The following is a 12,000-nucleotide window of genomic DNA, read 5'->3' on the forward strand; positions in this document are numbered from 1 at the left end:
TGAAGTCAGTCTGCTTTTCTCTCTCTCTCTCTCTGTCTCTCTCTGTCTCTCTCCGTCTCTCCCTCTGTCACCCCCCTCTCTGTCTCCCTCTCTCTGTCTCTCTCTCTCTCTCTCTCTCTCTCTCTCTCTCTCTCCCTCTCTCTGTCTCTTTACCTAAATACTTATGTTTCTGTCTCCTTGAAAGTCTGTCTTCCTATTTCTCTTTATTTACCTGTCCCCCTTTCTCTTTATCCATCAAATGTGGTATTCTGAAAATGATGTCATTTTGAATGTTTTAAAACAATCGTAACAAATCACAATCATAAGTGACTGCATGTGCTACAGTCAAAATAGACCTTTGCAAGCACCAATGATAAGTGTTGATTTCAATCAATTTTAGTTTGTTAATTAGGACTATTGACATTGTTTTCCTTACATAAAAGATATATAGTTTTCAGAGTACAGGCTCCAGTCTTTTCTCTTGTTATACCCCCCCTGCCTCTTTCTCCTCTAAACCTCTCTGACAATTCTTTTCTCGAAACTTGGCCTGAACTCTCGTCTATCGTTTGACTACTTTTGTTGTTGCTCTCGCTGATCTCTTTCTCTTTCTCATTCTCCCTCTAGTGTCTCTCTCTCTCTCCAATACAAAATAAGATAGATATGTAGAAAGAGAGAGAGAGAGAGAGAGAGAGAGAGAGAGATGGAGGAAAAAGTGTGTGTGTGTGTGGGGGGGGGGGGGGGGGGGGGGGGGGTGGTGTAGAGAATGGAAAGGGGCCTGGGCCAGGTAACCCGGCCAATGAAACTGATTTGATTGGCTGTTTAGTGATGTTGCCATGGTAGCTGATATTGATTGCAAAGTTACCATCAATAGTAAGGTTTATGCAACTGGCCTCTCTTATAATTAATGCAAACAAAAATACTCAAATGGGTCTTATACACATTCATCACTCAGGGAACTGCATGCATATCAAACTTACTAATTAATAACAGTTGCTGTTAATTGCTTTTGGCAAAGTGCATGGGATATGACCATACATCCAAAAGCATTTTCTTATCTCTTATTATAATGTGCTTTTCTTATAAAGATTTCCCAATGTCTTAGTTTATGAAAGTAAATGCATTACCCTACCCCCCCCCTCCCATCAACAAGTTGTTCATGCAATGAGTATACTTTTGTTTATATAGGCACATCATAATCCTTTCATTTTTAAAAGATCATTAAAAACAAACTTAAAAACAGGAAAGTTGTCCTAAAACAGAAAATATTAAATTTTAAAATAATTAATTTAGGATAAAAAATATAGGAGGATCGAGCTGCATGTCCGACTAATTGCCTCAAATGCTGACATGCCAGTTGACTAAAAGAATAATAAATAGATTAATAATAGTTATTCATCCCCAAAGGAGGTGGGAATGGGTCAAAGACATGAAAACCTACTGTATGAAACATCTTCAAGCAAATAAAGAGGAGGGATCCAGAGTCCAGACCCATAACCCCCAGCCCTTTTAATCTGCACCTTGAAATACGGATGGGATGGGAGAGAGGCTCGAGGAGGGCGGAGAGCGCCCCTGGTGGGCGCGGCGGGCGCGGCCTTCACTGTACTAACAATTTCGCCGTAGGATTTCGTGATTACGTGATAGACTAAGAGAAGCATTCCGATACAGATCGACGCATTATGTAAGTTTTATCTCACTTTAGCTTATGTTACAGTCTGATTATATACTTTAATTATAGTACAGTTTTTATGTTTATATATACATGTAAACGAAACAGAATATGTCATATTAAAGATGTAATGAATAGTATTTTGAAGTTAAAATATCCCGTTTTTAACTTCGAAGTGTACGGACACTTGTTACTCGCTTTCCCGGCTCGCGCCCCGTGGGTTGACGCTGACTGGGCCGGTGGCGCGGCCAAATTGGTTCAGCTGAGAAGGTCGGGATTGGTGCAGCTCTAACAAGTTTTTGAAAGCTTATCTAGATCTAAGTTAGACGTGTCGAATCGTTGGACGACATGGGCCAAATCTTGAAATTTATTGAATAAAATTTCTGACTTACGCCTCTTTCAATGGTGTGAGAATTAACAGTGCAAAAGATATTTGAAATCGAATTTGAAAGTTTTGGGTTACTTGGCCTTGGGCGGGCAAGTGTTACTTTGGTGTTACAAACAAAATTACAGTTTAGTTTTCTTATAATAGCCTAGTTTATTTTCAAAACAGAAATATGGGACCATGTAAATATTATGAATTATTGGTTTGTATTCATGAATGAAAAAATGTCATATATCTAGATCTATTTGTACTTCAACAGTTATAATCTAGTAATAGTTTGTCCGCCTATGTTGTACATGCATTTTTTAGTAGAGTCTTTTGACTTTAGACTACAACTTAGACTTTATAAGTTCATTGACACTTCTATTTTCTTTGTTTTGTTGTTGTTGATTATTTTGTTTTGTTATTTCAAAAGCTAATGTATTGATGTATATACATGTACATATTTCAATGTTGTTGAATAAATTAATTCATTGCAGTTTATGCATGATTATGTTGTGTAGAAGAAGTCTACTAGCTTCTTGAGCCGTTGAGGTTCATTTTCGTTTTTAGACCTAGTCAGGCTCAAAGATCAAAGTTCCATAGAGAAATATACACTCAAATAAGTTTAACAGTTGTACATGTACATGTCTACATGTATGTGCAGGACTCAATAATTTTGTTTGCAAAAAAAGATGAAAGTAATTAAAAGGAGAAAAGAAAGAAAAAAGAAGAAAAAATTGTTATAATGGCTTTGATTTAATTTTAAGAGAACTTTTGATAAAGTTCAATACTGAATGTACAGTGTAGGTGATTTTCTATCGGAATGTTTTATCCAAGCATGCATTTAATGTAGAGTGCTGTGGTTTGGCTATTGACACACTAGCTGAACTACACGATGCATTAATTGCATTTTATTCTAGTTTCTGATGGTGTTGACTCTCATTTCATCCTGATATCAATGATAGCCTGCTTTAACACTGACTAAGTAATACTAATAGTTAATTTCAAATGAAAATATAGGTTCAGCCGAACGGTTTATGACTTCAATGTTTTTCAAAATTAAAAAAAAGAACCTTTTACAATTGAAGAACAAGTAATTTCATTTTTAGTTGAAAATGTTTAAGCATCTATAGGGCTAGGCTTTCCAATTCCAGTGAATAAAGTGTTCATTTTTATTATGACCTAAAAGATTTCTTGGTATTTATGAGGCACTGTGTACATATTTTGTAATTAGCCCACATTTACCAAAAACACTTAGGCAAGTTTGTCACTGGTCAAGGGTCATTTGGTGAGAGGTGCATGTATGTAGGTTTGCTTAAATACGTCTGGGTTCATTGATTCTACCATTATGTACAGTCATACATGAGGTTTGTTTACAAAGTCCTGTTTTTACTGATGACATCACATCCTGATGTTTGCAGAGTCATAATCTGTAATGGCCAATTCGGGTGAAACAAAAGAAAATCGAAACAGCCAGAAAACCTGCTTTGATCAGGCAACCAGATTCTAGAGTTCTGAGAAGTATAAAGCAATGCCAAGTCCATGGCCATAGTAGGCCATCCGTTTCTAAATACCAGCATTTAATTCTCAAATTACACCGATCTGAGATAGTTCATGGTGGTACAATGTATAACTTTGTACATCAGTCTGATAAAGACAGAAAGCATGGTAGTTTACATTTTCAGCCATAAGGTTGATTTATGACCGTTTCTTACATCGTTTTGGAATCGGAGCTGGAATGAAATTTAGCAGGAAATCAGAGATTATCTGTGTACAGGAGCATCAACCATTACCGGATGTAAAAATTGCTCAACAACAAATTATTTTTATATATCCATTGACAAGCAGCACAGTTTGACTCTGAGAGTGTGAGTATTAGTGACATCACTAAATTAAATCTCTCATGATCTGTTTAATCTATGATCATAAAAATATGTATTTGCTTAACCTAAATTAATAACTTAAGTAACTACCAGTACGTGCTATTAAAACAAATCTGTACAGTGTAATATTTTTTTTGTGTGTGTGTGTTTGTTTGTCCTTAATATTGTTGATGCTTGTCACAGATTAAATCTTGTAATCCATTTGTGGTTTATTTTCAGGCTTAACAAATGTTAATTGATGTTTGTCACAGATGATGCATCTATTTTTAACATTTATATTGTATGCTCTTGTTTACTTTTAGGCTTTCACTTTTTAATTGGATGCCTTTTTTATGCTACTTGTACAGTACAAAAGAATTAGATTTATTGTAAATGTAATAATTTGGGTCATTTTCACTCTAATTTTAGCAATATTTTAGTCATTGACCAATGGGGTTCTTCAAAAAGTTTAGCTCTCGGCCAATCCCCGCTATAACGTGTCCGTATTTTCAAAGGGATTTAAAATTGACATTTTTTTCCGGCTCAGTTACAATTGCAGGCAAGTAGGTTGATAGGTAACACATCCATGGTTTACAACGCTACACGTACATGTACATGTGTGTTGTCTCTCCTCTAACCAATTCTTTTTTCATCCTTTAATTTTCTAATATGATTTCAAATACTATCTTATCTACGTTGTATAACTAGTCAAGACATACACATCATGTTTTTACAGGAGGCACAGAAAGTACATGTAATAGTGTTTTTAAACTTTTAAAAACACTGCATTAGATGTGGTTCAGGTGATGCAGGGGGATCAAGAAGTCATTTCATGTACTACAATTTAACCATTAATTATAGTTTGATGATATCCATGACTAAATCCTCCCTTTTTTTCTCTTTTGATATCCAGATTGGCAGATTTGTGAAACTTCTTCTATGACTGCATAGTCAAGACGGCTTAGAGATGATTCGACGGAGAGGAAGGAGTCAATCCATTTACCACATAGTGGAGAAGGATGCGGATGTCGATGAGGATGAGCATATCGATATACAAGAGAGCAGCGAAAAGTAAGTGACAGAACATTTGTGGTGTATGCTTAAATAGGATGATGATGGTGATGAGGATATCGATAAGAGAGCAGCGAAAAGTAAGTGACAGAACATTTGTGGTGTATGCTTAAATAGGATGATGATGGTGATGAGGATATCGATAAGAGAGCAGCGAAAAGTAAGTGATAGAACATTTATGTTGTATGCTTTAATATGATGATGTGGTGATGAGGATATTGATATTCAAGAGAGCAGTAAAAAGTAAGTGACTGAACATTTGTGGTGTATGCTTTAATATGATGATGATGGTGATGAGGATATTGATATTCAAGAGAGCAGCGAAAAGTAAGTGACTGAACATTTGTGGTATATGCATAAATATGATGATGATGGTGATGAGGATATCGATATTCAAGAGAGCAGCGAAAGTGACTGATCATTTGTGGTGTATGCTTTTTATGAATGCTTTTTGGGAATTTGCCTTTATGAACTTTACTGAGTGCATTGTGGAGGTGTCGGGGGGGGGGGGGGGTATGGTGGTTCATTCACTTAAGGGTTGATGGTTTGAAATCCAACCTAGCACCAACATCCATTGGCAAGACATTAATCTACATTTGCCACTCTTCACCCAGGTGTAAATGGGTACCTGGCAATTGCTGGGTTAATAAAACAATTGCAGGGGATGTCTCTTGGGTATGCTACATGTACATTATGTTTCTATAGCTGATTGTTTAGAACAGGAGTTTAGATACATTAAGAAGTCAAGTTAAGGCAAATTATACGATTTGAAATTAGTGCAATTTTTAGCTCAATTATTTAGGTACCGTATATCTGACAGATTAAAAACACTGTTGTCTGTTAATCATCATTCTATTGCAATATTAAATGACTATCAAATGCAATGTAGCTGTATATGATAGCTAATCTAGGAACTAATTAATTAAGGCAAGGCTTCACACTGAGGTGGCAAGGGGCAGGGTAATTAGGCAAATGACCCTTTAGGAGTTGGAAATAGTTTCTCCATTGTGGTCAGGAAAAGCACCCTCCCTCTTTTATCCAACATCCCTCAAATGGCCATGCTAATATATACATCATGATCACATGATAATTAGCATGGAGCTTTCATTAATTAAAGTTATTTATCCACCTGGATTAATGTGAAATATTATCTTTCAGCATTTCTAAAAATGCGGTCTATTACAAGATATGTCCGGTGATCATTTACAAAAATGTATGTGTGTATCTCTAGAGTGTTCACTTGGTATGAGAATAGGAGCTTGCCAGCACTGAATCAATCAGCTAATCGCTTTATTCAGTTGCATGATATGCATTCATCTTCATACTTTTATGTGCTTGAATGTTCCCTCTCACAATGGGTAATATTTTGGATTATGTAGCCAGGAAATGTTTACTTTGTCCTGACATTTGTCCTATTAGGTAAGATATCAATTCAATTCAATATATGTCACTTTGTCCCTTTAGGGTATTTTACAGTGTTTGATCTGCAGCAAAGATGATTATATCATTATCCTACAATGTGTACAGAGTGATTATATTACTGCTATAAATACAAAATACAAAAAATAAATCAAGAGGAAAAACTAAAACTAAACTATACTACGTATGATGTTATTTTGGGCTTGTAAAAGAATTGCAAGTGTAGGAAGGAATGACGTGATTGATATTTCTACCTAAACAAGTTTCTGAAACACATGTAAGTTGATTTAATAAGGAATTTGGCTTTTTGAATGGATAATGGAACTTTCCCTTCTGCAGAGTTGCTGCTATGGATGGCAAGTTCTTTGAACAGTTTATAGCCTTGAGATTTGCTGATGGAGAAGCCGGCCAAGATACATTCAAACCCATTCAGGTAAGTTAATTGAAGCATTTACAAAGATAGTTTTACAGTCAGGGCTTGAAAATGGCTTTTAGTGGGGAAAATAATGACCATTAGTTGTTGAATTGACTTGATTGCAATCACTGAAGTGAAAGTCTAATTTTCAGACCCTTTTACCGAATGGTCATACATTTTGTGCGGCACAAAGATTCAATCAGTTTAATTTTGGCCATTACAATTTACTGGGTTATTGATGTAGACAAATGCTCATGTACCTGTTACAGCTCATTTTATGTATGTTATTACCAAAGAATTTTTTTTCTCACTCAGTCACTCAGTAGTGTCTGACAGTGAAGTCTAGCAAGTAAACAGGTTTCCTTGCATAATTTGAATTACTAGGACACTGCTAATGTTTAAATTTCACATATAGGACATACACTGTACATGACATATTCATAAGTTCTACTTAATTTGATGTTGGCTGCAAAAGGGACATAGTATCTTTAAATGGAGCAGGTCACTAAAGACATGCTTGACTGTAACCAGCATACATGTACATGCACAAAGTAAATGGATAAACTGACAATCACGAAGAATACCTGTGCCCTGTCAAATGTCTTTTAATTGCTAAGCAAGACCCCCCCCCCCCCTTTCTGCTGGGAACAAATGGAGCTTTTATAGTGGAACTTTTTAAAGTAGTTTTATTACTGTTTTCACTTTTGTCAATGTGGGTCCATGAGTGGTTAAGTGGAGATTACCGGTAGAAGTTTTTATAAGAACCAAACAAACCTTGCTAAGGTTTGCAGATTGTGAGTCTGGCCAAGAAGTGTTCAAACCCAGTTAGATACTTGGATGAAAACAATCTTCTACAATTTCTTTTACATTCATACTTGGCTAGTCCTCTTCAATATAATAAACCTTGAAAGGATTTTCCATGAAACCCTTGCTGTGTCTGGAGCTTTCATGGTTCCTGATTTGAACAAAACATGAAGGATATATTTGTGTAGCTTCTATCCAGATAATTGGTATTAATCTTCTTTTCAGATCTAACCATTCTACAGTTCATTGGTTTCTATTTCTTAAAAATAAAAACAGATCTGAAATCTGGTACACATCTTGCATTTTCTCAAAAATGTTAATACTACCCTATTAATTTTCGTTTAAATATCCAGAAGGTTTGGTTCATGCTTGAGCATTAACAATGTTATGAATAATCTATGGAGCAATGTATAGTTAAACATTACCCGACTAATCTCACTAGGCCTGTCTTCACTAGCTCGAGTTTGCCAAATAACCCGCTATTTTAACTATCCCGACCGCAAATTATCCAGCTAATTAGCGTCCTCATCAGCCCGCAGTTGCAATTAGCGGGATATTTGGTCAAGAAAATTTAAGGGATATTTTGGAAATAGCAGGCTAAATTGTGCCCGTCCGAGCTAGTTTGTGATTCATTAGCGTATAGGTCTGGTGAGGACGCAACTTTGAGCTTCAGGATAATACCCAGAATCTGAAAATAGCTGGTTATTTGGCAAACTCGAGCTGATGAAGACAGGCCTACTGTAATTATGTAGGATAAAGCATGCTGGAACCATTTGTTTGTAAACATGAAAAAGGGAAGAAAGAAAACAATAAGACATTGGAGGTTGTGCCTGTTTAAAAAAAAAGAAAATATCTCCAATCAATCATCACAAACTTTGCACAGGAAATCAAGTATGAATGTCAAACAGTGATTTGATCTGCTCTCAATCCCACTGTGTGCCTGTGAGAAATATGCCCAGGTTTTCCAACCTTTTCCTGGATCATTTTGCTGCATTTTACTCTGTATTTCCTCCTTTTTTATACAATACCCTCAGTTTGTATATCTTCAATGAGCAATAAGGCAGTAATCTCAGCTAACTTGCATGAATCTGTCCAACTCTCTATGCGGCCACATCAGGAAGAAGCAAGTAAATATGAAAAATATGCAAACCCAAAGAGAGAGATAGATCTACATGTATGAAAACATTAATGTGGAAAAAGCATAAAGGAACAAATGAATAAAAGGAAGAAGAAAAAAAAGAACAAAGAAAAAGAAAGAGAGAAAGATGAGATAGAGAGAGAGAGAGAGAGAGAGAGAAACAAATTTTCACATTTGAGTGATTTGACACTTTTTGGCCTAAATAAAGTGAAATATTGGAACTCTTGTATGTACTTCAAAACATATTTCTCTACTGGCACAATTCCAATACGCCAATACAGGGGCAGAAACTGAAACCAATTAATGCTTCTTTATTGATTATACCCATCAATTGAAAGAATTCTATATCTTTTTCCTTCTTCAAAGATCATTTCCGTAAAGGAAAACACTTTAAGTGGTTGCACTTGCTCAGGAAATATAGAGGAAGCAGTAACAACTGTTTAAATGGAAAGTGTCCCAAAAATGGAAATAGCAATCGTTCTGCATGTACCTTTTTGTACAAATCTAAAAGAGACTATACAAAAATCGACTATCTAATTTTTTGACCAGAAAGTTGAAAAGTAAAGAAAGTTATTTAAATTTCTTTTAAATTGTATTTCACCAACTCATAAAAGTGATGTTCACATCTCACATGTATGTTAATTTTATGTTTTTATTTATAAATTATTATGTGTACACTGTGCATCTAAATTAATCCACTAGTGGCATTTAATAGTCTAGTCTCAGAATAAAAGGATTACCAAAATTTCAGAACATGTAGCTGGGATTGTAAATTTCAAGTACCGGTACATCTAAGGATCTCATTGAAAACAGTTCATATCTTTCATTTGTCCTTGTTTGCTTAAATTCTTGTGAAATTGTAAATATTGAGTGAAACTGAAATCAACAGTGTTCACTTTGTACATGTACTGTACATGTTTATATTCAGCTCTCAACACAAACATACTGTACATGTGTATAATAAACATATAAGTTGTATGACACATACATGTACAGTGTACATGTAGACCCCTAAAATTAAACCATGTACCTCCAAACATTCTGATTGGTCCAATGCATCAAGACCTAGAAAAAAACCCCAAAGAATTAGTATAGACTTTGTGGAGTGCCCTATAGTGATGTAATGTGAAAGGTTATTTGTGATCCCCAGTATTTTCCTTCACAGTTACATGTAATGTACATGTATAACTGCAAACTTTTCACAATACACCAGTACAGGTCAATATTTGCCTTGATACCATGTACATTGTACACATAGTCTACTATTTCTCAAATCAATTTTTTTTTATTCCATGTGGCCTTTGTTTACATTCACAAAGGATCTTCTGCTCTATTTCCTAACAAACCATTTTATTTGATGAGATACCACTGTCAATACACTGCTACTCTTGATAAACACAACCCTTTCACATTCATATTCATATTCATATTTATTTCACTTCCAACAGAAAGGTAAACAAAGATATTATACTTATAATAGATATTATAGTTAATGCATAACATTGAAGTTATGCATTACGTATAAATAAATATATATGTATGGTGATGAATCACTCTTTATTAGAGATCATGCACAAACAACCAGGCATGTCAACCCAGTGGGTTAAATGATAGGTTATAATCAACAATATACCTGTAGTACAATTACTTTACCTCTCCGACCACGGAATATCAGAAGTATAGATCAAAGAGAGAGAAAGGAAATGATGAAAAATTAATGTATAAAAATTGATAAATTTCACTGTAAGGTATTGATCAAATTACCATGCTGGATCACGTCTTCCTTGAAATACTACATATGAACTGAACAGAACGGCCTTCAATTTTGGGTCCCCGGATTTAGGGTATCTAGCTGAGTTACTGATTTTGAGTATTTCCTTTAGACGATAGTTATTTTGTGGGGTTATAAGCCAACATGAACCAATTTCAATACACACTAGTTTGCTCAGATTCCACCCTGTTGCTGTTAAGCATGTGTGAGGCTTGCGTATCTGTCTTGTTTTCGTTGATGTGCCTTGTCAATGCTTATTTCGAAGGGGACTGTGAATGTTAATTCACGAGATTCACAAACCGTGAGATTATAGCCTTCTTAGAAAGTAATTGTAACACTCTGCAAAATTCTCTTTCTCCTTTTGTAAATATCCCTCAAAGGCAATGTAAATCCTTTTACTGAAACTTACTGTTGACACTTAACTTGTTTGCCTTATAAATACCACCTCTGTTCATACATGCCTTTTCCCTCAACACATTTCATGTCAGTATATACAATTGCAAACCTAATTTCCTGATACCATTGCGGCCCTTCATCATTCTGTGACAAAAAATCAATACCTGCCTGTACATGTACTTGCAGGTTCATTGTGTTTCTTTGTTCAAATAACATTGATCTTCTATTTATGTTTCTTTTGTTTAGGATTCATCAGCAAACAACAACTCTGCCATCGATTTCACCCAGTGTAGGGGCATCTATAAAGACATTTCCCGTCCAACTCACAAAGAGGTATTGTATACAGAAGGGATACAAAATAGTCACTTTGTATCCTTAAAAGTATTTTTTATCCTAAAAAATGTTACTCTTTATTTCTCAATCTACTTGGTTTAGCAAGTAGTTGCATCAATGTAACCAAATGTAACCAACAACTTGATATTTTGCTGAGAATATTTACATATGTTATACCCACCCTCTCCCCCCCCCCCCCATAAAAAAAAAAAGTTACCCTCATATGTGAAGAAGATGATTTATTAGAGTTTAAGGATAAGGAAGTGATGGTTTTGTTTTTATGTCTATCCCATTTCCTAAGCTCCATTGTTTAATTTGACAAAAGAAGGATGTTGATATAAAGTAGCACATGCTGAATAGGATAATCATTTAAAAATTATCTCATAACTTGTATCATGCAGTAAAAGTCACACAGTAGTTCAAATTGTATTACTTCCAAACCAACGTGAACAGGCTTAAGGTTTTGATACTGTTATACATAGTGCAGTGGGGCTTTAAATGAATTTGTAGATCCTGCTCATATGATATTACTATGGTCTAGTGGATTTGACTCCGTACTATGGATCACATGGTTGGAGTCTCGTCCTGACACGATCGTCTTTGGGCAAGACATTAATCTAATTTCGCCACTCTGTACATGTTATGTATACTCTATTTTTTCATTATTTTCTTCATAAACTCAAGTTTGCTGAAAAGATTTTGAAATTAATCATGATAATTTTGAACGAATAGTGATATAAGTCATTTATGGATCACTTTCATTTTAACTCCCAATGCTA

At 35.2% G+C, this 12,000-nt stretch overlaps 1 protein-coding gene across 3 annotated transcripts in view; it reads left to right on the top strand.

Annotated features, from left to right (window-relative positions):
* The first annotated feature begins 1,523 nt into the window (after positions 1-1,523).
* The window catches only part of LOC589270 (protein unc-13 homolog D), a 42,357-nt gene continuing 31,880 nt past the window's right edge, over positions 1,524-12,000 (top strand). Inside the window, exons 1-4 of one of the 3 annotated variants that reach the window (XM_030999401.1) lie at positions 1,524-1,657; positions 4,788-4,945; positions 6,704-6,797; positions 11,135-11,221. In XM_030999401.1, coding sequence (XP_030855261.1) covers positions 4,842-4,945; positions 6,704-6,797; positions 11,135-11,221 — 285 coding nt within the window. In that variant the 5' untranslated portion in view covers positions 1,524-1,657; positions 4,788-4,841. Of the gene's footprint in view, positions 1,658-3,756; positions 3,881-4,787; positions 4,946-6,703; positions 6,798-11,134; positions 11,222-12,000 lie in introns of those variants that run through there. The other 2 variants (XM_030999415.1, XM_030999407.1) reach the window with 2 other exon arrangements.

Source organism: Strongylocentrotus purpuratus, unplaced genomic scaffold, assembly GCF_000002235.5.
Source record: "Strongylocentrotus purpuratus isolate Spur 01 unplaced genomic scaffold, Spur_5.0 spur5_contig_861, whole genome shotgun sequence".
NCBI lineage: Eukaryota > Metazoa > Echinodermata > Echinoidea > Camarodonta > Strongylocentrotidae > Strongylocentrotus > Strongylocentrotus purpuratus.